At 43.9% G+C, this 25,244-nt stretch overlaps 1 protein-coding gene across 1 annotated transcript in view; it reads left to right on the top strand.

Moving 5' to 3' along the window:
- Positions 1-25,244, top strand: part of eps15l1a (epidermal growth factor receptor pathway substrate 15-like 1a) — a 395,109-nt gene that overhangs the window by 94,668 nt on the left and 275,197 nt on the right. Inside the window, exons 2-3 of the mRNA XM_070860699.1 lie at positions 9,426-9,467; positions 20,233-20,322. Of these exons, the coding sequence (XP_070716800.1) occupies positions 9,426-9,467; positions 20,233-20,322 (132 nt within the window). The remainder of the gene's footprint in view (positions 1-9,425; positions 9,468-20,232; positions 20,323-25,244) is intronic.

The raw sequence follows: 25,244 nt of genomic DNA on the forward strand, positions 1-25,244 counted from the left end.
CCTACTCCGGAACCTATTTTCTATGTTTCAATGATAATCCTGGAATTTGCATTAATATTGGGGTTGTTCCAAGTGTTGGCTCGCTTCCTTTGCCTGGATATGCCTTTCAGATTGCTTTGTGGTTTCTGTCAGCTTGGCTTATTTGGCAGCACTCTTGTCTCTTGAGTGAGAGTTGTGAGCCAAGGGTTAGTCTGCCACTTGAGTACATAACCCAAGCTGACAGTCCAGTATAATATCCGGGAGAGCTGCAGTGTTGGAGGTGTCATCATTTGGACAAAATGTTAAACTGCAGACTTATTCCAGGAGTTCTGGTCAGTGTTCCCCTTCTTTCAACACCACTAAAACAGGTTATCCCGTTACTCATCTCAGTGCTACTTGTGGGACCCCATGCACAAAATAGCCGTCATGTTTGCTTACATAAGTTACTACATTTTAAGATAATGGCCCAGAAATCCCGGTTGGCTGCTTCCCGCGGGCGATTGGGTAAATAAACTTTTAAAAGATGCGCACTTACCTGTTTCCGCCCACGTGAGTTCCCGGTCCGGAGGCCTCCACTGACTGCGTGTCGGAGCGTGTGCACGTCAGGACGTGCGCAGGACTGGAGCTGCAGTCACATGGCTCTGGGCAGCCAATCGGGTAAAGTATGTTCTCAACTCAGTAAGTTGGAGTTCCCATTATTATGTATGAGACCGCCCCGCCCCCCCAAACACAAACAACTCTAATAAAAAAACAGAAAAAATACACCACATTTTTATTAATTTAAATTAGTTATTTATGTATTCTAAAAATATATATATATTCCAATTTTTAAAAAAGTTTTTTAAAATTATGGTTTAAGATAAACTTACCGTAGTGGGGAGGGTTTTAACAATGAAATGTGTTTTTAAAATTTTATTTTACAATGGTTTTTTGTATTATAAAACTCTTAAGCCTGTAACAGTAGGCTATGCCCCTGCTTTTATCAGGCGCAAGAGTTTTGAGGACATTTGCTGGGCAAGTAAATACCGCAATCTTGTACGGACCCGGGAGGCAGGAATTTCTGGGCCAATGATGTACTACAATAGTATAAATTCAAAGTTGCTTCAATCAAATTTTCACATTCAGGTTTTTAGTATTGAATTTCCACTGTTATTTAGTGCTTCAATCTACTTTGAATTAACAGGAGTAGACAGTAATACTATTTTTTTCTAAAACTATTGCAAGGGTTTTTGGGCTTGCAAGCCAAGAATAATGGCAAATAATGAGTCCACTGATATGTTTTTAGACAAACAATTTTAATGAGTTTGTTGATTTTATATTTCAAAACATTAAAAAAACTTGATCACAGTTTAACTGAAACTTATGAAGGGTGTTTTACTCAACTGACCCTGGATTTTTTCTGAAGATGAAAGAATGACCATGCATTTGGATAGCCCCTATCACAGACTCGGGGCATTCCACATTGATTCACAACCAATGAAATATTTCTGAACTGTAATCTCTGTTGTTACGTAGGCAGGTGATACAGCCAATTTGCACACAGCAAGGCCCACAAACAGCAATGAGATAAACGACCAGATATTCTGTTTCAGTGGTGTTGGTTGAGGGCCAAATGTTGGCAAGGATACTAGGAGAACTCCCCAGCTCTTTTTCAAATGTTGCCATGTGTCTTTTACATCCACCCGAGCAGACAGATGGTTTAACGTCTCATCTGAAATATGCCATTTCCAACTGTGCGGCACTCCTTCAGTACAGCTCTGAAATAAGTGTATCCTGATCTGTGCCAAAATCAGTACCAGAGCCTCAAGTGATGCCTAGTTAACAGCCTAGAGTTTATTGGTTGTGGTATTTTGTGATAATCACTGCAAATTATCTCAAATTTGCAACAGTGATAGCACAATCAATGGGTTCATTGAAATTTTCAAGCCTGAGATCGGTGGACATTTGTTAGACAAAGGTATCAGGGAATGCAGAGCAATGGAGTTAAGGTACAAATCAGCCATGATCTAATTAAATGGCAGAACAGACTGGAGGCCGAAGAGCCTGCTCCTGTTCATGCTCATAGAAACATATAAGATTCTGACGAAACTGGACAGGTTAGATGCAGGAAGAATGTTCCCGATGTTGAGGAAGTCCAGAACCAGGGGACACAATCTTAGGATAAGGGGTAGACCATTTTGTACTGAGATGAGGAGAAACTTCTTCACTCAGAGAGTTGTTAACCTGTGGAATTCCCTACCGCAGAGAGTTGTTGATGCCAGTTCATTGGATATATTCAAGAGGGAGTTAGATATGGCCCTGATGGCTAAAGGGATCAGTGGGTATGGAGAGAAAGCAGGAAAGGGGTACTGAGGTGAATGATCAGCCATGATCTTATTGAATGGTGGTGCAGGCTCGAAGGGCCGAATGCCCTACTCCTGCACCTATTTTCTATGTTTTTATGTTCGTAATGGTTCAGTGTGGATGGGTATGACGTTCCATTTGCGCATGTACTCACTCATATCAAGTTCCTAACCTCAGCTGTGCTTCTCCATAAAGAGGGATGACTGGAGGGCAGGGGAAGAGAGTCATCCTCGTCTGCTCTCGCACCCTTGCGGCGGGTATTGGCGGAGGCCTGGGAGCTGGTTGCCGTGTGATGTGACACAGGGAAAATACTTTTAATGATTGTTAAGGGATTAGTTGTCTTGTCTGACTAACGATTGAATTTTTTGAGGAGGTAACAAGGAGGGTCGATGAGGGCAGTGCGTTTGATGTAGTGTATATGGATTTCAGCAAGGCATTTGATAAGGTCCTACATGGCAAACTGGTCACAAAAGTAAGAGCCCATGGAATCCAGGCCAAATTGGATACAAAATTGGCTCAAAGCCAGGAAGCAAAGGATAATGGTTGATGGGTGTTTTTGTGCCTTGAAGGCTGTTTCCAGTGGGGTTCCGCAGGGCTCAGTTTTAGGTCCCTTGCTTTTTTGGGGTATATATCAATGCTCTAGACTTGATGATGAGACTTGAATATAGGGAGATGATTAAGAAGTTTGCAGATGTTACTAAAATAGGCTGTGTGGTTGATAATGAAGAAGAAAACTGTCGACTGCAGGAAGATATCAATCAACTGGTCAGGTGGGCAGAACAGTGACAAATGGAATTTAATCCGGAGAAGTGTGAGGTAAAGGGACCTTGGAGTGCATGTCCACAGATCCCTGAAGGTAGCAGACCAGATAGATAAGGTGGTAAGAAGGCGTACGGAATACTTGCCTTTATTAGCCGAGGCGTAGAGTACAAGAGCGGGGTGGTGGTGGTTATGTTTGAACTGTATAAAATACTGGTTTGGCCACAGTTGGAGTACATAAGAACATAAGAAATAGGAACAGGAGTAGGCCATTCGGCTCCACCATTTAATACGATCATGGCTGATCCGATCATGGACTCGGGTCCACTTCCCTGCCCGCTCCACATATCCCTTTAATCCCTGCGTGCAGTTCTGGTCACCACATTACAGGAAGGATGTGATTGCACTGGAGAGAGTACAGAGGAGATTTACGAGGATGTTTCCTGGAGTGGAGAATCTTAGCTGTGAGAAATAGGTGATAGGCTGGGTTTGCTTTCCTTGGAACAGAGGAGGCTAAGGGGAGACCTCATTGAGGTGTATATAATTATGAGGGGCCTAGATATAATGGATAGAAAGGGGCCTATTTCCCTTAGCAGAGGGGTCAACAACCAGGGGCCATACATTTAAAGTAATTGGTAGAAGGTTTAGAGGGGATTTGAGGGGAAATTTCTTCACCCAAAGGGTGGCGGGGGTCTGGAACTCTCTGCCTGAAAGGGTGGTCGAGGCAGAAACCCTCACCACATTTGAAAAGTACTTGTATGTGTGCTTGAAGTGCTGTAATCTACAGGGCTATGGACCGAGAGCTGGAAAGTGGGATTAGGCTGGATAGCCTCTTGTTGGTCGACATGGACACAATAGGCCGAAATGGTCTCCTTCCGTGTTGTAAATTTCTGATTCTATGATTGAGGTTCTGTTTATTCAGGGTTAACATTAAAGCTGTAACAAATTGGTATTCTGGCAAGATGAGATGTAATGGGGCTGCTTGTGAAATTATTTATATTATTTTTAAAGATGTCGGATTTGTCGTATATAGCACTTTAGATGCTGGCTGTGCTCAGTCTAGATCAGTATGCATTATGAATGCTCAGACAATTGAAATATCCATCTTCCAAACTGACTCCAGTTCTCCTTGATCCACACATCCATCAGGGTCACCAATCATTCAATCTTCTGTGCTGTACTTTGCAATGTCAGAGGTAATTTTTCACCTGGTGTAGGCGTCCCTTTCTAAAAAAAAATGATCAGCTTCAAACGAAAGCTGTCGGCTACATACGGCAGCACTGCAGTGAAGTTGGTTGATACCATGGTGCACTACGGAATAGGAAGACAGGACTTTGGTTAACCATCTGATCTGAATGGCATCTCTAACAGTGCAGCATTCCCTCAGTAGTGCCAGTTCTGACGTGGGGTATTTGGACCATTTAAAAGAAAGACTTGCATTTATATAGCGCTTTTCACGACCTCAGGCTGTTCCAAAGCACTTTCCAGCCAATGAAGCACTTTTTGACGTGTAGTCACTGTTATAATGTAAGAAACGTGGCAGGCAATTTGCGCACAGCAATCTCTCAAACAGCAAAGTGATCATGACCAGATAATCTGTTTGTGATGTTGATTGAGGGATAAATATTGGCCAGGACACCGGGGATAACTCTCCTCTTCTTTGAAATAGCGCCATGGGATATTCTGACTCAGAGGCGGGAGTGCCACCCACTGAGCCTCGGCTGACACTATCCAATACCAGTTTTTTTTTACTGAAGAGACTCAGTTTTCTGAATTTTCCCTGCTCTATGCACCACCTGCGTGGTAATCAGCACCCAGGCCTCTTCCACGACAGCCATCCCAAGACGTGAGAGAGAGCAGCCTTGGATGACTCTCACCCCCCCCCCCCTACTCCCAACCACTTTACTTCCACAATCGGAGGCACAAAGCTCCTGCTGCGTACACCTTCTCTTCAGTCTCTTACCACCTTCTCCTGTAAGGCTACAGAATAATTTAATCTTTAAACCATTTTGCTGTGAATCAGACTTGTGATCAAACCGCTCCATGCTGTGATTCTGCACGGTGCAAGATGCAGCCTCCTACATCTTCACCCCGCTCTGCAGAGGAGGGGCTCAGTGAACTTTTCAATTCATTTTTAATGGATTTTGGACACATTTCAGCGTGAAAAATAAACATGTTGTAAAAGAAGACTAACAGTAATTGTGCACATTCTGGGGCTTTGCTTGTATTTTTGGTTATTTTTCCTCAAATATCCTACTTCAAAACCTAATAACACTCCTCTGAATAAATGCAGAGATGCTTTCTTCAAACTGCTTTGTAGATTACGATATCAGTGGCATGCAGCAGTTTCAACTGATCTGGAATATTGAGTCCGTCAGTGAAACATCTGTGAACTCGTGGAAGCAAGTCATCCTTGTTTGAGGGACCGCCTATGATGGTGATCTTCTTGGCTGCCAGTGTTTAATTTTATTTTGTTGGGGTGTGTAAGGTACAGGTACTGACCAAAAGATGTTACTTAACTGATAGCAGTTGCCAAGGGGCTGTCGGCTTTAATGCCGAGTCATTTTGGACATGAATATTTAATTTGGACAGACTGTAGTAGGAGGAATGGCAGCAGAGCAAACCTCACGAGTTGCGTGTATACAACTGCTGTCCTTCCTTTGGCTGCTTGTGGGAGTGCACGTTGGTCAGAGATTGCAGGAATGCATCTGGTGGCAGCCAATTTGCTGCCGAATCCCAGAAGAAGTGCGAGAGCAGCTCTCTCATGCTTGCTGTTTGTAGATACTGTGTGGTATGTAGTCTGCAGCTGGGGACCCATAGGGTTGGGTGGGCTGATCACTGAGAAACAGACAGTGTTGTTTAGTGCTATCTTTGCAGTAGACTATTCTCCAGAGTATTAGACAAGGCAGCAGGTCTGTCTTTTATTGTGGCAGAAAAACAAACTCGGGGCTTTTTACAGCGGAGACTGAAGATTTCATTTGACTTGTAAAGATTGTGTTCGATGTAGTGCAATCTGAGTTGATTAAGCAGAAAGATTTTTTACTCTTGCAGTATTTCTGACCAATGTGTCTGCTCGTTATTCAGTTAAAGTATTGGTCAAGTTTCTGGTGGAGTTACAAGGGGGTCAAGTTTCGGCCTGAATTGCTCCTATTTTTTTGGAGCAACTGGTTTAGAATGGAGTATCTTAGAAATTGCAATTCTTGGCATTTAGTTTGCTCCAGTTCTCGTCAGTTAGAACAGTTTCATTTTGGAACAGATTTATTTTTTCAAAAGGGGGCGTGCCCGGCCACTTACGCCTGTTTTGAACGTTTAGGCAGTGAAAACTTACTCCAAACTAACTTAGAATGGAGTAAGTGTAGATTTTTGTATGCTCAGAAAAACCTTGCCTACACTTTACAAATCAGGCGTAGGGAACGGTGGGGGGAGGGGGCGGGGGGGGGAAGGGAAGTAATTAAATTCTACAAGCATTCAAACAGTCTTTCTTATACAAATAAAGAGCCATCCTGACTAAAAAAATTATAAACAAAACAAAGACAAAATATTGAATATGCCTACCTGTGTGAAGCAGCAGCAGCCTTCGAGCTGCGGTGCTTCAGGCAGGCTTTCCATGTTGGAGACAGGGGCGGCGTCAGTGACTCGATGGCAGCCGAAGACACAGCAAGCAAGTAGCCTTCGAGCTGTGAGGGAGACTGAGGCCATTCGGCCACGGGATAGGGTGGCAGCAGTGGCTGACGGCGGCCGAAGACACAGTAAGCAGCCTTCGAGCTGCGAGGGTAACTGAGGCCATTTGGCCACGGGATAGGGGTCCACGAGACAAATCAACACTTTTCTTTAAGTTCCTTTAAAAATGGCCGAGTGCCAATGTTTCTGGGCTACTGCGGGTGCGCGCGCGCTCCAACGCGCATGCGCAGGGCTGCCGGCACGACGTTGCCTCATTTAACTTAGCCCCGCCCCCTCCACTTGCAGAATCGGTGCGGCTCTGTGGCTCCGCCCCCTGCTGCTGTGTGCACGCCGCACCGAGCTCCCAGGGACCAGCAAGGAGCCGGAGAATTAAGAGGTATTTTTCTCTCGCACTTTTAGGCGCGAAAAACGGGCGTCCAGGTAGGGGCTGCGCTGTTCCAGGCGCGGCCCGAAACTTGACCCCAAGGAGTGGAAGACATGAGGGAAAGGGCCAAGGCTATCCTTCTGAGCATTATAGCAGCAGGAAAATCAGTGTATACTGTAACAAAATGCATTTTAACATTGGCATTCTACATTTTAGGTTCTGTCCATGATGTGTTAAGTGTGGTAGATTGCGAATTGCAATATGGGAGGAGAATGTTTGGTTTTCTGCCTCTCCTCACTGCTGCCGCTGATCCTCCATTAAACTGTGACAACTTGGTACCTAAAAACTATATTGTCCTCCTGCTTAAACCGCAGCTCAGTGCCTCCGCCAGGGGTCCAGCTGGTGAGGGACTTGATTTTATATTTAGTAAGGCGGGTATTGCTGCTTCAAGGCTCCTTTTTAAAAATATAATGGTTCTGTTTTTATTAGTTGGATGTGTGTTCATTTTGGAATTATTGTAGGGATGACGAGTTAATAAATTTGGTGGTTCTAAGGGGTTGAAATAATGCTTCCACTTATAATGAGCGCAGCGGCAAAATAGTTCACGTTAATTACTATCTTGGCTGATAATTCATCTTTCACAATAAGTAATTTATCCCCAGCTAAGCCCCACAATTAACTCATTAGCTTTCAGTATTTAAGAACATTTTTGAAGTTGAATTGGATGTTAATTTTTTTGCAAATATTTTAAGAGATGCTATAACAACAGCAATTTGTATTTATATAGCGCCTTTAACGTCATGAAACGTCCCAAGGGGCTTCACAGGAGTGTTATAAAACAAAAATAAATAAATTTGATATCGAGCTATAAGAAAAAATTAGGGCAAAAGCTTGGTCAAAGAGGTAGGTTTTAAGGAGCGTCTTAAAGGAAGAAAGACAGGTAGAGAGGCGGGGAGGTTTAGGGAGGGAGTTCCAGGGCTTAGGGCACTGGTAGTTGAAGGCACGGTCACCAATGGTGAAGTGATTACAATCAGGGATGCTCAAGAGGGCAGAATTTGAGGAGTGCAGACATCTCGGGGGTGGGGGAGGGGGTGCTGAAGGAGATTAGAGTTAGGGAGGGGCGAGGCCATGGAGTGATTTGTAAACAAGAATGAGAATTTTGAAATCGAGGCGTTGCTTAACTGGGACCCAATGTAGCTGGGCGAGCACAGGGGTGATGGGCGAGTGGGACTTGGTGCGAGTTAGGACATGGGGCAGTGAGCACAGGGAGTGATGGGTCAGCGGGACTTGATGCGAGTTAGGATACGGGCAGTAGAGTTTTGGATCACCGCTAGTTTATGTAGGGTAGAATGTGGGGAGGCCAGCCAGGAGTGTGTTGGAGTAGTCAAGTCTAGAGGTAACAAAGGCATGGATGAGGGCTTCAGCAGCAGATGAGCTGAGGCAGGGGCGGAGATGAGCGATGTTACGGAGGTGGAAATAGACACCTCTAAGTTGTAACCCTAAATAACACTCTCAGTTGTCATTTATATTCATATTTCTCATCTGTAGTTTTGAAATACTGTAGGAGTTGCATCTAATTACCTTCTGACCCAGAGTCGAGAGTGCTACCATTGAATACAGCTGGCATTTGGCAAGGTGTTTCACGATAATTGTGGAAAGCCATTCAGCTCGTACTAATTTCTCCATTTAGAAAGTCCTAAAGCCTAATTATTACTTAAATGATTTCAAGATTTTCACTGGCAATGCTCTACCACAAAGTCCACCCCATATGTTCACACTGTGTGATGAACTTCCTGAAACCTGTCTGAAATTTGGCTTTTGCTAGTTTGGGCCTGTCCCCTTGTGCTACTCAAGATCAACTCCGTCTTCTCCTTTCAAGGCTGAAAAGGCCAAGTTGCCTTGTTTTCCCTCCTAACTCGGGCTCCTTGACATTGGATCATCATTCTAACCATAGCACTATGGGGGTTTGAGCAGGACTTTCTCCAACTTGAATACTGGCTGTGTAGTTAAACATTCTATTGGTTTCGTTGATTGCTTTGCATTGGTTGGACTTGCTGAGCATCAAGTCTCCTGAGACCCCTAGATCTCTTCAAACTATTAGTTTGTTTGAGGACATTGTCCTTGTGCATCCGTGTCTAATTTGTGTAACTCATTAATTGAGGGGCTGCAGTTGGTACGTGATCTTTGTGAAGGGTTTGTATCATTCAGAGTTAATTTTAATTTGAAGCCCTGATGGTGATTAAATGATGGGTGTTTATTGAGTGGCGGCTGTTAATTCGTTTTTTTCTTTTCCTCACAGCTTTCCAGTGGAAACCCCATGTACGAGTCCTACTATCGGCAGGTGAGCCACTTTACTTTGCCAATCACACTGATGTGGCCACTGGGGAAGCACAATGTGCAAACATAGAAACATAGAAATTAGGTGCAGGAGTAAGCCATTCAGCCCTTCGAGCCTGCACTGCCATTCAATGAGTTCATGGTTGAACATGCAACTTCCTGCTTTCTCGCCATACCCCTTGATCTCCCTAGTAATAAGGACTACATCTAACTCCTTTTTGAATATATTTCGTGAATTGGCCTCAACAACTTTCTGTGATAGAGAATTCCACAGGTTTACCACTCTCTGGGTGAAGAAGTTTCTCCTCATCTCGGTCCTAAATGGCTTACCCCTTATCCTTAGACTGTGACCCCTGGTTCTGGACTTCCCCAACATTGGGAACATTCTTCCTGCATCTAACCTGTCTAAACCCGTCAGAATTTTAAACATTTCTATGAGATTAGCGTTCCTGAATTGGTGGACTCATAGAATGATACAGCAGAGGGGCCCATCGTGCGCCCTTTGGTAGAGCTGTCCATTGAATCCTACCTACTCCCTGTTCTTTCCCCATAGCCCTGTAGATTTCTTTACCTTCAAGTATTTATCCAATTCTTGTTTGAAAGTCACTATTGAATCTGCTCCCACCGCTCCCTCAGGCAGCGCGTTCCCGATCACAACAACTCGCTGCGTAAAAAAATGTTTCCACATGTCGCTTCTGGTTCTTTTGCCAATCACCATTAATCTGTGCCCTCCGGTTACTGCCCTCCTGCCCCTGGAAACAGTTTCTCATTTACTGTGTCAACCATTCATGATTTTGAACACCTCTATCAAATCTCCTCTTAACCTTCTCTGCTCTAAGGAGAACAACCCCAGCTTCTCCAGTCTATTCATATAACTGAAGTCCCTCATCCCGGGTACCATTCTAGTCAATCTCCTCTGCACCTTCTCCAAGGCCTTGACATCCTTTTTAAAGTGCGATGCCCAGAATTGGACACAGTACGCCAGCTGCGGCCTAACCAGTGTTTTATAAAATTTTAGCATAACTTCCTTGCTTTTGCACTCTTCTTCTATCAATAAAACCAAGGATCCCTTATGTTTTAACAGTCATCTCAACTTGTCCTACCACCTTCAATGATTTCCATACAAATCTGCTCCTGTGATCCCTTTAAAATTGTACTATTTAGTTTCTGTGCCTCTTTCTTCCTACCAAAATGAATCATTTCACACTTCTCTGCTTTAAATTTCATCTGCCATGTGTCTGCCCATTTTACCAGTCTGTCCATGTCCTCCTGAAGTCTGTCACTATCCGCCTCATTGATTACAACATTTCTGAGTTTTGTCTCATTTGCAAACTTTATAATTGTGCCCTGTATACTTAAGTCCAGGTCATTAATATATGTCAAAAACAGCAGTGGTTCCAATACTGACCCCGAGGGAACACCACTGTATACTGAAAAACAACTGTCACCAATACTCTGCTTTCTGTCCCTTAACCAATTTTGTATCCACTGTCCTTTTAATCCCATGGATTTTAATTTTGCTAACAAGTCTTTCATTTACTAGCCCATACTTTTCCAGGTGCTAATGAATTTTGTCCTGGATTATTGTCTCTGGAAGTTTCCCCACCACTGATGTTGGGCTGACTGACCTATAGTTGCCAGGTTTATTCCTCGCCCCTTTTTTAAACCGGGATGTAATTGCAATCCCCCAGTCCTCTGGCACCGCCCTCATTTCTAAGGAGGACTGGAAAATTGTGGCCGGAGCTCCACAATTTCTACCCTAACTTCCCTCAGTAACCTAGGATGTAGCCCATCCAGATCGCGTGGCTTTTCTACTTTGAGGACTGCCATCTTTTTAAGTACCTCCTCTTTATCTATTTCTATTCTATCCAATATCGCTACTGGCTCCTCCTTTATTGCGACATTGACAGCATCCTCTTCTCTAGTGCAAAGTACTCATTTAGTACCTCAGCCCTGCCCTCTGTCTCCACAAGATGATCTTTTTAGTCCCTAATCGGCCTCACATTTCCTTTCACTACCCTTATATGTTAATAAAAAAACCTTTGCGTTCTCTTTTATGTTAGTCGCTAATCTATTCTCATACTCTCTCTCTTTGCCTGTCTTATTCCCTATTTTAAATCTCCTCTGTACTTTCTATACTCAGATTGGTTCTCTACATCTATGAACATCACAGTTGTTATAAGCCTCATTTTCCACTCATTTTAACCTCTATCATTAGCCATCCAGGGAGCTTTAGCTTTGCTTACCCTTCATTTCCCCCTCATGGGAATGTGCCTGCTCTGTACCTGAACCATCTCCTCTTTGAAGGCCTGCCATTGTTCAAGTGCTATTTTACCTACTAATTTTTGATTCCAATCCACCGGGGCCAGATTCCTTTCCAACTCACTGAAGTTAGCCCTCCTCCAGTTAAGTATTTTTACTTGCTTAACTGTATTGTGTCCTTTTCCATAACTGTTCTAAACCTGATGATATGATCCCTGTTCCCCAAATGCTCTTCCACTGAAATATGCTTCACTGCCCCACTTCATTTCCCAGGACTAGATCCATAGGAAGATAGGAACAGAAGTAGGCCATTTATCTCCTCAGTGAGATTATGGCTGCTGTGTGACCAAACTCCATATCCCTTTGTCCCATATCCCTTAATACCTTTGGTTAACAAAAATCTATCACTCCGATTTAAAAGTAACAATTGCTGTTTGCGGAAGAGAGTTCCAAACTTCTGCCACCCTTTGTGTGTAGAAGTGTTTCCTGAAGTCACTCCTCTAACTTTTAGGCAATGTCCCCTAGTCCTAGAGTCTCCAACCAGCAGAAATAGTCTCCCTCTATCTACCCTATCCGTTTCCCTTAATATCTTGAAAACTTTGATCAAATCACCCCTTAATCGTCTAAATTCTAGGGAATACATCCCTAGTTTGCAAACTATGTGGCTTTCTATCCCATCATCTAAGTCGCTAATAAATATGGTGAATAGTTGAGACCCCAACACACATTCCTGTGTGGAAACTACAATCACACCCTGCCAATTAAAGTACCTGTCCATTGTTCCTACTCTCTGTCTCTTGCCGCTCAGCCAATTTCCTAACCAGGTCAATCATTTGCCTTCAATTCCATGAGTTTTAATTTTAGCTAACGGTCTGTTATGAGGGACTTCATCAAATTCCTTATGGAAGTCCATAAAAATAACATCCATGAATAAAATCCCTGACCACTACTTTAGTCACCTCTTCAAACTATTCAATCAGGTTTGTCGGGCCTTTACAAATCCACGCTGGCTCTCTCTGATCAGCTGAAAATTTTTGAGGTGTTCAGTCACTCTATCCTTAATTATAGACTGTAGTAATATTCCAACAACAGATGTTAGGCTAACTGGTCTATACTTCCCTGGTTTCCCCCTCTCACCTTTCTTAAATAGTGGAGTGACGTGCAATTTTCCAATCTAAAGGAATTGTTCCCAAAGCAAGAGAATTTTGGAACTTTATATTGAGGACATCTGCAATGTTCTCACCTACTTCTTTTAAAACCCTGAGCTGGAAACCATCTGTCCTGGGAAATTATCACTCTTTAGTGCCAATATTTTCCTCATTGCTGTTGTTTTGCTTACGTTACTATCGGTGAGACCCCATCCCTGATTCAATATTAGTTTTCTTGGGATGTGCGGCATGCTATCCTCTTCCTCTACTTTAAATACTGAAGCAAAGTAATTATTCAACATGTCCGCCATTACCTTATTTTGTTTACAATATCACCGATATATGTTTTCAAGGGACCCACATTGCTCCTGACCATCCTCTTTTTCCTAACATAATTGAAAAAAATATTTGTGTTGATTTTGATATCTCTTGCAAGTTTCTTTTCAGCTACCCTTTTTGTAGCTCTTACTATCTGTTTTGTCACCTTTTGCTGTTCTTCGTATCTCTCCTAGTCGCCAGGACCTGTGCTGTTTTTTGCATTCTTGTATGCTTTTTCTTTTCGTTTTATGCTGTCCCTTACCTCTTGTCGTTTTTGTTTGGCAAGTATAAACTGTATCACATTCAATTCTTTTTTTGAACAGCTCCCACTGATCTTCTGTCAATTTACCCATTAACAGATTTGCCCAGTTTATTGTGGACAGTCTCTGTCTCATCCAGTTGAAGTCGGCCATACCTAAATCCAGAATCTTAGTAGCTGTTTCACATTTCTCCCTTTTATACATAATGTTGCATTTGATCATGTGATCGCTATCAGATAAATGTTCACGCACCGTTAAATCTGGCTCATTACTCGTTATTAAATCTAATATGGCTTGCCCCTTTGTTAATTCTAGGATATACTGTTGCAGTAATATTTGCGCCACAAAAGTGCCAAGTAATGACCATCTCCAACAAGCGAATCTAACCACTGCCCCTTGGCATTGAATGGCATTACCATTGTTGAATTTCCCACCATCAACATCCTGGGAGGTCACCAATAACCAGAAACTTAACTGCACCAACCATATAAATATTGCAAGAGCAGGTCAGAGGCTGGGTATTCTGCGACGAGTAACTTGCCTCCTGACTCCCCAAAGCCTTTCCACCTTCTACAAGGCAAAAGTCAGGAGTGTGATGGAATACTCTCCACCTGCCTGGACGGGTGCAGCTCCAACAACGTTCAAGAAGCTCGACACCATCCAGGACAAAAGCAGCCTGCTTGATTGGCTCCCCATTCACCACCTTAAACATTCACTCCCTCCAACACTGGTGCACCGTGACTGCAGTGTGCACTGCAGCAACTTGTCAAGGCTTCTATGACCTCTATAAGGGCTACAGACATATGGGAGCACCATCAACTCCAAGTTCCCCTCCCAGTCACACACCACCCTGACAGAAATATATTGCTGTTCCTTCATCGTTACTGAGTCAAAATCCTGAAACTCCCTGGGGAGTACCTTCACTACACGGACTGCAGCGGTTCAAGAGGGCGGCTCACCACCACCTTCTCGTAGACAATTAGGGATGGGCAATAAATGCTGGCGTTGCCCATAGCCCGTGAATGAAAAAGAAAGAAAACAAAACTATCCTGAACACAATCAAGAAATTGGCTACCTTTCTGACACGAGCTAGTCTGCTTATCCCACTCTATATGAAAGTTAAAATCCCCCATTAAAACCATTCTGCCTTTGCTCCAGCACTGCTTCCTTCCTCGTTGGGATAGAAACACACTGATCACGAAAGTTATCTTGTACACATTGCAGGAATTCCTGCCCCTCTTTACCCTGTTACTATCCCAACCCATATTGGCATAATTGAAATCCCACCTTATCACTACTCTAGTTCTTGCATCTTTCTGTAATTTGCCTGCAAATTTGCTCCTATCTGGTGGCCTATAATATACACCCAGTAGTGTAATAACTCCTCTCTACCTTAATTCTAAAAATAGACTCTTTCTTTGGCCCCTCAACTACATCATCCTTCTCTAGTGCTATAATAGTTTATTTGATCAATACTGCCACCCACTCCTTTTTTTCCCCTTCCCTAACTTTCCTGACTACTTTGTAGCCAATCCTCCCCTTCTTTGAGCCAGATCTCTGTTAATGCCCCATGTCCCATCATAGTCCCATGTGGCAACTTGTGACTGCAGCTCACTAACCTTATTTACCATGCTCTACATTTATGTACATGTACTCCAAACCCATCTTAGACTGCATCGCATTTGCCTCCTGTCTGATCCCTTCTATTTCTGAACCATTCTTTACACATGCTATTTGCTTCTCCCAGTCCTCTGTCCACCTTGTTTCTCCTTTCTAGTGGTTCATCCTGGTGCCCATTCTCCTGCCTAATTAGTTTAAACCCTCCCCCACAGAGCAGGTCTCTCCTGCCCCAGAACTGGTCCCAGTGCCCCAGGAATCTGAAGCCCTTGCTCCTGCACCATTTTTCCAGCCACGCGATAACCTGTCTTACCTACCTTGCCCATACTCACCAACACGTGGCTCTGGGAGTAATCCAGAAATTACTACCTGTGAGGTCTTGCTCTTTAGTTTCCTCCCGAGCTCCTGAAATTCTGCCTGCAGGACCTCAACACATTTTCTTCCTATGTCATTGGTTCCCACTTGGACAATGACTTCTGGCTGTTACCCTCCCCCCGCCGCCCCACACACACACACGCACACACACACAATGTACTGCACCATCTCAGTGATTTCCTTTATCCTGGTAACATGAAGGCAACGCACCATGTGGGAATCACGTTGGGTGTTGCAGAAATGCCTGTCCATCTTCCTGACTATTGAATCCCCTATGATCACTGCATTTCTACACTTTGCTGTGTCCCCCTGTGCAGTCTCTTGCCCCACAGTGCCGTGGATATGCTCGAGTCTGCACTCCCACAAGGTGTCGTCACCTTGCTGGTGTTCAGTGCTGAAAACGGGTTTGAGAGTGCCACACTCTAAGGATTCCTGCACTATATCTACCTCTTCCTACCTTGCCGGATGACCACCCAATTACTATCCTTCTGAACTCTCTGTACCCTTGCTCATAGCCAAGATTTCCCATGTTCCTGATATTGGTTGGAGGAAATACCAAGTGGAAGAGCTTGGCCCAGGCCACCCATTCCACTGTAGAGAACAAGAACGCAGAGGTAAAACCAGTGAGTCAATCTCTTGGGGTAACTCTACATTGCCTGTAGTCAGTTACAGAGCAGAGATCCAGGGGCAGGTTACTTCCAGTCACTGTAGTATATCTGGGACTGGGGAGGGCAAGGAAACTCAACAACGACATGCGTTTATATTGTGCCTTTAAGATAGAAAAGTGTCCCAAGGTGATTCACAGATGTATAATCAGACAAAAATGGATTCCGAGCTAAAGGAGAAACCATTAGGAGGGGTAACTTTAAAAAGTGGAAAATAACAAAAAAAAATTACTTAAAGAAATTCAGAGGTAAAATTTGATTGAAAGGATAGATTATTTGAAGTAGAATTTAAGTCCTAATTAATCTGATACAGTAATCAGCCACACATGTGTAAGGGTTGGCTGTAAGCTGAAGCTGCCCAGTGTTAAACAAGTTTTATTGTGGCAATGAAGGAAGATGGATCTGACGGAGCTGCTTATAAAACGTGCTCAGACTTCCACTATGTTAAGCTTGTGTAAATACTATCCACATTAAGATTATAGTTACTACTGGCATGAGTTGTGGTGCAGTCAAGTGTCGCTGCTCTCCACTCAAGGCTCTGATCTTGACCTTGGGAGATATTGGTGCATTGCCTTGGGGAGGAGAGATAATTGAAGGGCAAACCACCCAAACCAGTGTTGGTACCTGACATGGCTCTTCATTATAGCTCCCTGAGCTGTGGGGCCCCTTACAACGTGAGGTTAAAAACTTCAAACTTAAGGGGCTTTCTCTTCGATTTTGGATGAAATAGGAATCGCACTCGTGTTAAGGTCATAAGTACTGATTTCTTTTTGATCTTGGCATTAGTCTGTAAGAAAGTTAAGCAGCTCCTATTCATGAGGCACTGCATTTGTTTAAAATAAAGCGTGAGTGCTCCATTTGTGTGAGGCACTACATTTATGTTGGTGGTAAAAATGTTCAAATGCAGAGTTACTGTGAAAAATATACAATTAAAACCTATGCCCAGCACCAGATGAGGTTTAAATATTGGAATTAAATATTTTGCATTTCAGTGCTATTCCTTCTCCTGTATTTGCATTTTCCTGACATTAGCTCCTTATTGGAGGGGCTGGGGTGGGGGTTTACGCGACAGCACTATCATTTGTCACTGGTTGACCATCATGCATAGCTCTCAATCATTAACAAGGCTATCTCTGATCACTTCCTCATTTCTCTCATTCTGCCCACATCTCCTTGCCCCGCTTCCTCCAAATAAAATGACCCTGCAACTCTAGCCCCCTCACCATAAGCTGCAACTCCCTCACTTCTCGCCCTTTATTGCCACAGGGTCACAGTTGAGCTATTTAGCTCCTGTGGTTTTGCCTTTGATGCTCTTGCCCCCACCAAGTCACTCAATTTATCCCACATCTTCCATTCACTCCCCTTCCCTGTAGTTCTCCCCCTGTGCACCAAGTCCCGCTCACCCATCAGCCCTGTGCTTGCTGACCTACATTGGCTTCCGGTTAAGCAACGCCTCGATTTCAAAATTCTCATCCTTATTTTCAAATACCTCCACGGATTCGCTCCCCGCCCCCCCATCTCTGAAATCTCCTCCAGCCCCCCCCTCCGAGATGTCTGCACTCCTCTAATTCTGCCCTCTTGAGCATCCCTGATTGTAATCGCTCAACCATTGGTGGCCGTGCCTTCTGTTGCCTGGGCCCTAAGGTCTGGAACTCCCTCCTTAAACCTCTCTACCTCTTTCTTCCTTCAAGACGTTCCTTAAAATCTACATCTTTGACCAAGCTTTTGGTCACCTGCGCTAATTTCTACTTATGCGGCTTGGTGTCAAATATTTATTGCATAATACTCCTGTGAAGCGCCTTGGGATGTTTCACTCTGTTAAAGGTGCTATATAAATGCAAGTTGTTGTTTACAACCCCAAGTCTGAACACTGCAGACTCGAGTGTACCTGTCCCAAGATCATCCTGTTAGATCCGGCTTGACATTTCTAACAATACCACATCTCCCTCAGCGGCCTAATCATTCCTGAGGGTAGCAGCCCCTCTCCCTAATTGCCCTGCTTGCCCTATCTCATCTCCTTCATCCTCGTCAATTATGAGGAACTTACACTTCCTGTCTCAAAGATTGAGACCATCTCCGCCCTTATTCTCACCCTTGGAGGTGGGGGCAGAGAGCCTACTTCACTCTGCAGCTTCCCTCCAGCCCTCAACAGGCCATCTCCTGCTCCCTCGATACACTCCCCACCCATCTACTGGCTGCTCCACTACTGATCCTTGCCTCAGTGCTTCAGCTGTAAATGGCTGACCTCATATGTTTCCTTATCTCCAATGCACTGGATTCAAAATCCTCATCTTGCTTAAAAATGCTTCAATAGCCTCACCCCAACCTACCTCTACACCCTCTTCTGGCCATCACCCCAACCTGTTGTCCTCTGCCTCTGGCCTCTGGTCTCTATACCCCTGCCCCCCATGGTTGGTATTACCTCCAGCTGTGTTGACTCTGCTGTCTGAACACCCACTTCCTAAACCTTTACTGCTCTCGTCCCACCTTTAAAAAAAAATCTCCTTTAAAACCTATTTGTTTGGACTCTATTTCAGTCGTCTTCTCTAATATTTCCACTGCAGTTCGGAATCTGTTTTCTGCTAAATGTTTGGAATGGTTACAACAACAACAACAACTTGCTTTTATATAGTGCCTTTAATGTAGTAAAACATACCACGGCATGTTACAGGAGCGATTATCAAAACAGAATTTGACACCGATCCACATAGAGAGATATTAAGATAGGTGAACAAAAGCTTGATCAGAGATAGGTTTTAAGGAGCGTCTTGGAGGAGAGAGAGGTCGAAGGGCGGGAATTGCAAAGCTTAGGCCCCAGGCAGCTGAACGCATGGCCGCTACTGTTTTTAAAAAATAAATTAGGGGATATGCAAGAGGCCAGAATTGGAGGAGCGCAGAGATCTCAGGATTGTGGGGCTGGAGGAGGTTAGAGATAGGGAGGGATTTGAAAATAAGGATAAGAATTTTAAGCGTTGCTGGACTGGGAGACATTGTAGCTCAGCGAACACAGGGGTGATGGTGAAAGGGACTTGGAGTGAATTGGGTACTATGTTCATGGCACCATATAAATGCAAGTTGTTGATTTGATACACAACCTTGTGGGTATTTAGTATCCTATCAAAAATGATCATTTGGTGCAGGATGGAAATTGATGTACAATAGAAACCATTTATAAAACAGTCACACAATAGAACACCCTTTTATAGCAAAGTTATTGTGCATGGACTTTAGTCCTGCTTTACCTTTAATGAAATTGGTCAAGATAAAGTCTTGCTTATGTAACAAGTTTTGGCTGCTGTGAGATGTGGAGATTTTTGGGACTGTTTGTATAAAGTTCCAGTGGAGTATGTTTAATGCATGTTGCCGGAGCATTGGGACACAGGTGGGCAGAGTAGCACTGGGTGGGTGCAAAGCGCTGTCAAATAACGAGAAGTCAGTTAAACCTGCTTCAACAAAGATCACACAAGGTCAGGACTCTTTCCACCCCTACTTTGTTATAAACAGTTTAAAACAAAGAAAGAAAGTCTCTCATCACCTCAGGAGTCCCAAAGCGTTTACGGCCAGTGAAGTACTCTTGATGTGCAGTCACTGTTGTAATGTGGGAAACGCAGCACCCAAATTGTACACAGCAAGATCCCACAAACTAGTGAGATACAAACCAGATAATCTGTTTTAGATGTTGGTTGAAGGATAAATATTGGCCAGGACACGGAAAATGCTCCTCTTTTTAAAAAGTGCTAAGGGACCTTTTGCAACCACCTGAGAGCAGACGGGCCTCGGTTTAATATCTCATCTGAAAGACAGCACCTCTGACAATGCGGCACTCCCTCAGTACTGCACTGGAGTGTCAGCCTAGAATTTTGTGCTCGAGTCTCTGTGGTGAGACTTGAACCCATGACCTTCTGACTCAGAGGTGCGAATATGCTATCCACTGAGCCAAGGGTAACACTTAAACTTATTATTTCACACTATTTTTTTTGAATTTTGCATTCCGAATTGTTTGATTTCAGTAGCAATCTGCGCAGAAGCTTTTTCCTGAGATTAGCTGCCTGGTCTACTGGGGGAGGAAAGCGCTTATCCAGCGGGTCACTGTTGTGTACTGAGCGGGTGTTTTTGTTGTATAGGTGGATCCAGCTCATACAGGAAAAGTTGGGCCCAATGAGGCAGCACTGTTCCTGAAGAAGTCTGGTCTCTCTGATGTTATCCTAGGAAAGGTAAGAACCTGCATATGAAGCCTACAGTACCATGAACTCATCCTATAATGTAGGATGCTAGCTGTGATGGAAGTATTAAACAATGAAAGGAAAGTTTAAGTTGCTGGCAATGTTTTGTAGGCTAGTTCTATGCGCGCTATGGAAAGCTGTGTTGCTGGGACCATGGGTCACAGAATGGGGGTGACAGTGCTGTACCCCATCTCCAAACAGATTTTTGAGCTTGTATCCATTATTAGTAAATTAATGGTGGGGATTGTATTTAAAGTGAGGCCTGTATCAGTTACCCGAGGGAAGCTGGTGAACTCGCATTTGGCACTCCTTTCTATCTTATGTTTGGATATCGTGAGCTGATCAAGCTGGATTCGACTTACCTGGAAAACAAAAGCTTACATTTATATAGTGCCTTGAACATGGTAAAATGTCCCAGTTTCACAGAAATGTAATCAGAGAAATCAACACTGAGGGACGGGTGACCAAAAGCTTGGTTTTAAGCAGCAATTTGTAGGCAGAGATGTTTAGGGAGGGAATTCCAGACCTTTAGGGCCTGGGCAGCTTAGGGCCAAAGAAGTCAGGGATGCACAATGGGCCAGAATTAGAGGAACTAAGGGTTGTGGAGAATATTTCTCTAGTAGCTGATACTCCACTTGCCCCGTGTTGTCTTGGTGGTTTGACTCAAAACGGCAGCTTTGAGAGAGGGATTCTATTGTACTAGTGTGAGAGCTGTTTCTCCTGTCTGCCTTCCACACCCTCCAGAGGGAGGTTCGGAGTTATTCGTGCCCAAAGCATGCCTGTTTTATGTACTTGTATGTGGGGAAGCTGAACTGAGAGGCTCATCAACAGATAATCCACTTAGCAACTGCCGAGCAATCGGTGACTGGACTGTTGGGGTCCCAGGTGGGCCGTGGCTCAAATAAGTGTGCTACTCTCCCTCTGTTTTTCTTCCTCTTGCTGCCCTGATCTGTTGGAAAAATGGTGTGTTTAAAAGGAAAGCAGCGATGGTGCTACAAGGCTGCGGACTCCATCTCTCTGCATTTGGAGGCAACTAGAGAACCCGCAGCAGCCCACTGGATCTGCGAGGATGCTCTCTGATCCAGTTGAGACTACGATGGCCTCCCTTACATTAGTCGGTGCTGTCTGTGATGGGGGTACAAGATACCTGCCACCAACAGTACACTGACCCGGTAAAATCCTCAAGTATCAGCTTTGAATGTATCCCTAAACTACAGGAACAATGTTTATCAAGTACTAGCAGCTTGAATGAGTCCCTTCTTTAAAAGGGCCATTATTACCAGTTGAAATTGCTGGACAAATCTTGTTTCTGTCAGCACAGTGTTATAAGAATGTCACTGTGATCAATGACGCCTGGCTTTGATGTCTCCCTAGTATGGGAACAATTCACATTTAAAACCCAAGGTTGAGAAATGGCGCAGCTTTTGTATGTTTCCAAGTGAGCTATTTTACTGAGCAGTGCCCATATTGGGCATTGACAAAGGATTTGGCTGAGATTTGGCCTGGAACAAGCAATCCACTGAGCTGCCACGATCCGGGAGTTCTTTCCAAGCCATGTAATTGGCAATGTGTTAGTGCGTAAGATACCCAATGATACACTGATGTCTTCAATGAGTAGTTCTGCTTGTCACGAGCAAAATATTGGCAAGACATTTCTGTTGCACGAATGTTATATTTTTGGGGTGAATTTGTGAGCCTGTTAAAGTCAAGAAAAAGGGGGTGGTGGGGAACACTTTGCTTTCTGATTCCAGTGTCTGTACTGAGCACACCCAGGCCAGGAATGGCAAGGGGTGGTTGCTTGACCATCCCTGACTGTGAGCCTGAAGCACGGGCTCAGACAAGGCCCCTTCCCTTTCCAACAACAGGAGACAGGACCATGCAGTGAGGATTTCCTGCTGTCTGATTTCGCGCTGCGCTCTTAAAAATCCAGGCATCATCACACTTGCTCTTGTTATATTTCCCCTATATCTCCTGGTTGGTTTAATAAGTTATTGACTTGTTTCATTTTGAGGTTTGAAATGGGTTAACTGCAACTGTTAACATTGTTACCATACATTTATAGGGAGGTGCTGCACCTCCAAATGAAAGAAAACAAAAGGCGGATACTGTAGTTGCTGGAAATCTGAAATCCAATCAAAGTGCTGGAAATCTTAACAAGTCAGGCAACATCTGTGGAGAAAGGAAGGAAGGGTTAATGTTTCGGGTCTGTGACCCTCAGTTGGAATGCAATATATGAAGGGACTGTTGGCTTGGAGAGCAGGGTACACATACACATACACAAAATGAACTTGGTGCGTAGCACTCCCGCATCATCCTCCATTGCTTTAACGGGCTACAGCATTCTGGAGATGATTGGAGGGACAAGCTAATAGCCACAATCAACTGAGGTCCAGGTCAGCAGATGGAGACCTCGAACTGAATTTTATGCAAAATTTAAACCAACAACTTTGAACGTGCTGCAGTAAAGATCACAAATTTCTTAAAATGCACATGGATGTTGTGTGTCTTGGGAATACTGGAGAATAAAATGATGGTCGAATATTCATCCAAAATTCAGCCATTGCCGTGTAAATGCAGGTAGTGACGGCTTCTTCTGGCTCATCATGTGCACCCTCTAGTGGCGCTGGCAGGTTATGCATCATAAACATGCTGCGGAATCTCAAAGCACATCTGTATTGGGAGAATATGGTGTGGCTTATTTCACCGTCTGCCATAACTGTCAAAGCAAAGTGACCTTTTGTAATAGAAGGGTAGGTTATTTGGATTCTTTGAATAAAGTAATGTTTCATGGACCAGAGAATAGAATACTTGCATTTATGAGTGCAAGAGGTAGAATCAAGCACACTTGCATGCTGATCTGTTGTGAAGTCTGTGACCTTGGTGTTAAGATGCCAGAGCAATTAATTGCTGAGCCCACAGTGGCCAAACAAACGTCGTGTGGTATAAACTGGAAGCACATTTTTCTCGGAATCCACTGCAGGTTATTTCCTGATGATTCTGTAGTAACAGACTCCTCCTTGGTCTTTGGGTGTGATTGTCCGCGAGCTGTGAGAGAGTGTGCATTGGCCAGGTTCACCCTGATTGAAACATAGAAACATAGAAAATAGGTGCAGGAGTAGGCCATTCGGCCCTTCGAGCCTGCACCGCCATTCAATGAGTTCATGGCTGAACATGCAACTTCAGTACCCCATTCCTGCTTTCTCACCATACCCCTTGATTCCCTTAGTAGTATTGCTATCAGTGAGGGGCAAAAAACACCACCAAATCTGAGTTCGCCCCAGCTTTCACCTTTCAGCTTAAAATAAATAAGTAAATCTTGTAAAAGAGAATTGGAGGATCTGGTAGAAATTTGAGAGATGTGGTGATGAAATTGTGATGGAGTTTTTTTGATTTGAGTTTGTTTAAAAAACACTTGACGCACTTTTTGTCTGTTGCTGTAATATATTTGATGTATGCGGTACTGGTCCTTGCTCTTCTGGATTTTAAGCTTGCACAGACAAACTGCGCCCATTCTGTTAGGGGCAAGTTTGTTAGCGTTGTTAGAATTGGGAAGGAACGAGCTGCAGTGAAGGAGTGCAATCGGAACAGGAGAAGGCCATTTAGCCCCTCGAGCCTGGTTGATCATGGCTGATCTGTGACCTAACTCCATATACCTGCCTTTGTCACATATTCCTTACTTAATACCTTTAGTTAACAAGTCTAGCTATCTCCGATTTAAAATTAACAATCGGCCTAGCATCAATTGCCGTTCCAAACTTCTACTGCCCTTTGTGTGTAGAAGCGTTTCCTAACTTTGCTCTTAAAAGGCCTGGCTCTCGTTTTTAGACTCTGCCCCCTAGACTCACCAACCAATGAAAATAGTTTCTCTCTATCTACCCTATCAGTCCCCCATAATATCCTGAAAACTTCAATCAAATTACCCCTTAATCTTCAGAAAATACAATCCTAGTTTTTGTAATCTCTTCTCGTAATTTAACCCTTGGAGTTCAGTTATTCTGGTAAACCTACACTGCACTCCCTCCAAGGCCAATATATCCTTCCTACGGTGTGGTGCCCAGAACTGCTCACAGTACTCCAGGTGTGGGCTAACATTGTTGTCTTGCGGCTACCACCTGGTCACTGCTTACTGGGTGAGACAGAGATGCTGTTCAAGGATAAATATACCACACTGAATTAAACTGCAGCACTGATTTTTGTGAAAATCAGTCTGATGCTGAGAGTAACTTGTATATTTTACCAAATGTCATGAATCAGTCAGTAGACTGATATATGCAGTAATTGACTAATGGCATATAATAGCTGCAACCTGTCAGCCTGCTGTGAAAGATACTTTAGTAAATACTAAACAAGTACTTCAGTGTTCCATTAACTGGAAGTCACTTCCATTAGATTATTGAATTCTGGCTGAAGGAGTAGACATTAATGGGGGTAAAGTCAGCATTTCTTAAATGAGTTTAGCTGCTACAGCTCCATAATTGCATCAAAATGATTGTTCCGGCTTGTTTATAGTGGACAAGGAGATGATGCGAAGATTAAAGTACTTGGACTTTATTTCCGTAGGTGCTCTCAGGTTCTCATTTTCTCTCTCTTCACCGCCCTTCTTTCTTTCCTTCATTGCTGTTCTAAGAAACATAAGAAATAGAAATAGGAGCAGGAGTAGGCCATACGGCCCTTCGAGCCTGCTCCGCCACTCAGTAAGATCTTGGCTGATCATCGACCTCAACTCCACGTTCTGACCCAATCTCCATATCCCTTGATTCTCCTGGACTCCTCTTCGAAGACTGATGCAGCACAGAATTAGGCCATTCAGCCAATTGCATCTGCCGGCTTGTTGAAAGAGCTGTCCAATTTATCCCACTCCCTTGTTCTTTCCCCATAGCCTGACAAAGTTTTCCTTTTCACATAGACAGGTT

The sequence above is a fragment of the Pristiophorus japonicus genome, chromosome 18 (genome assembly GCF_044704955.1).
Source record: "Pristiophorus japonicus isolate sPriJap1 chromosome 18, sPriJap1.hap1, whole genome shotgun sequence".
Taxonomy (NCBI): domain Eukaryota; kingdom Metazoa; phylum Chordata; class Chondrichthyes; family Pristiophoridae; genus Pristiophorus; species Pristiophorus japonicus.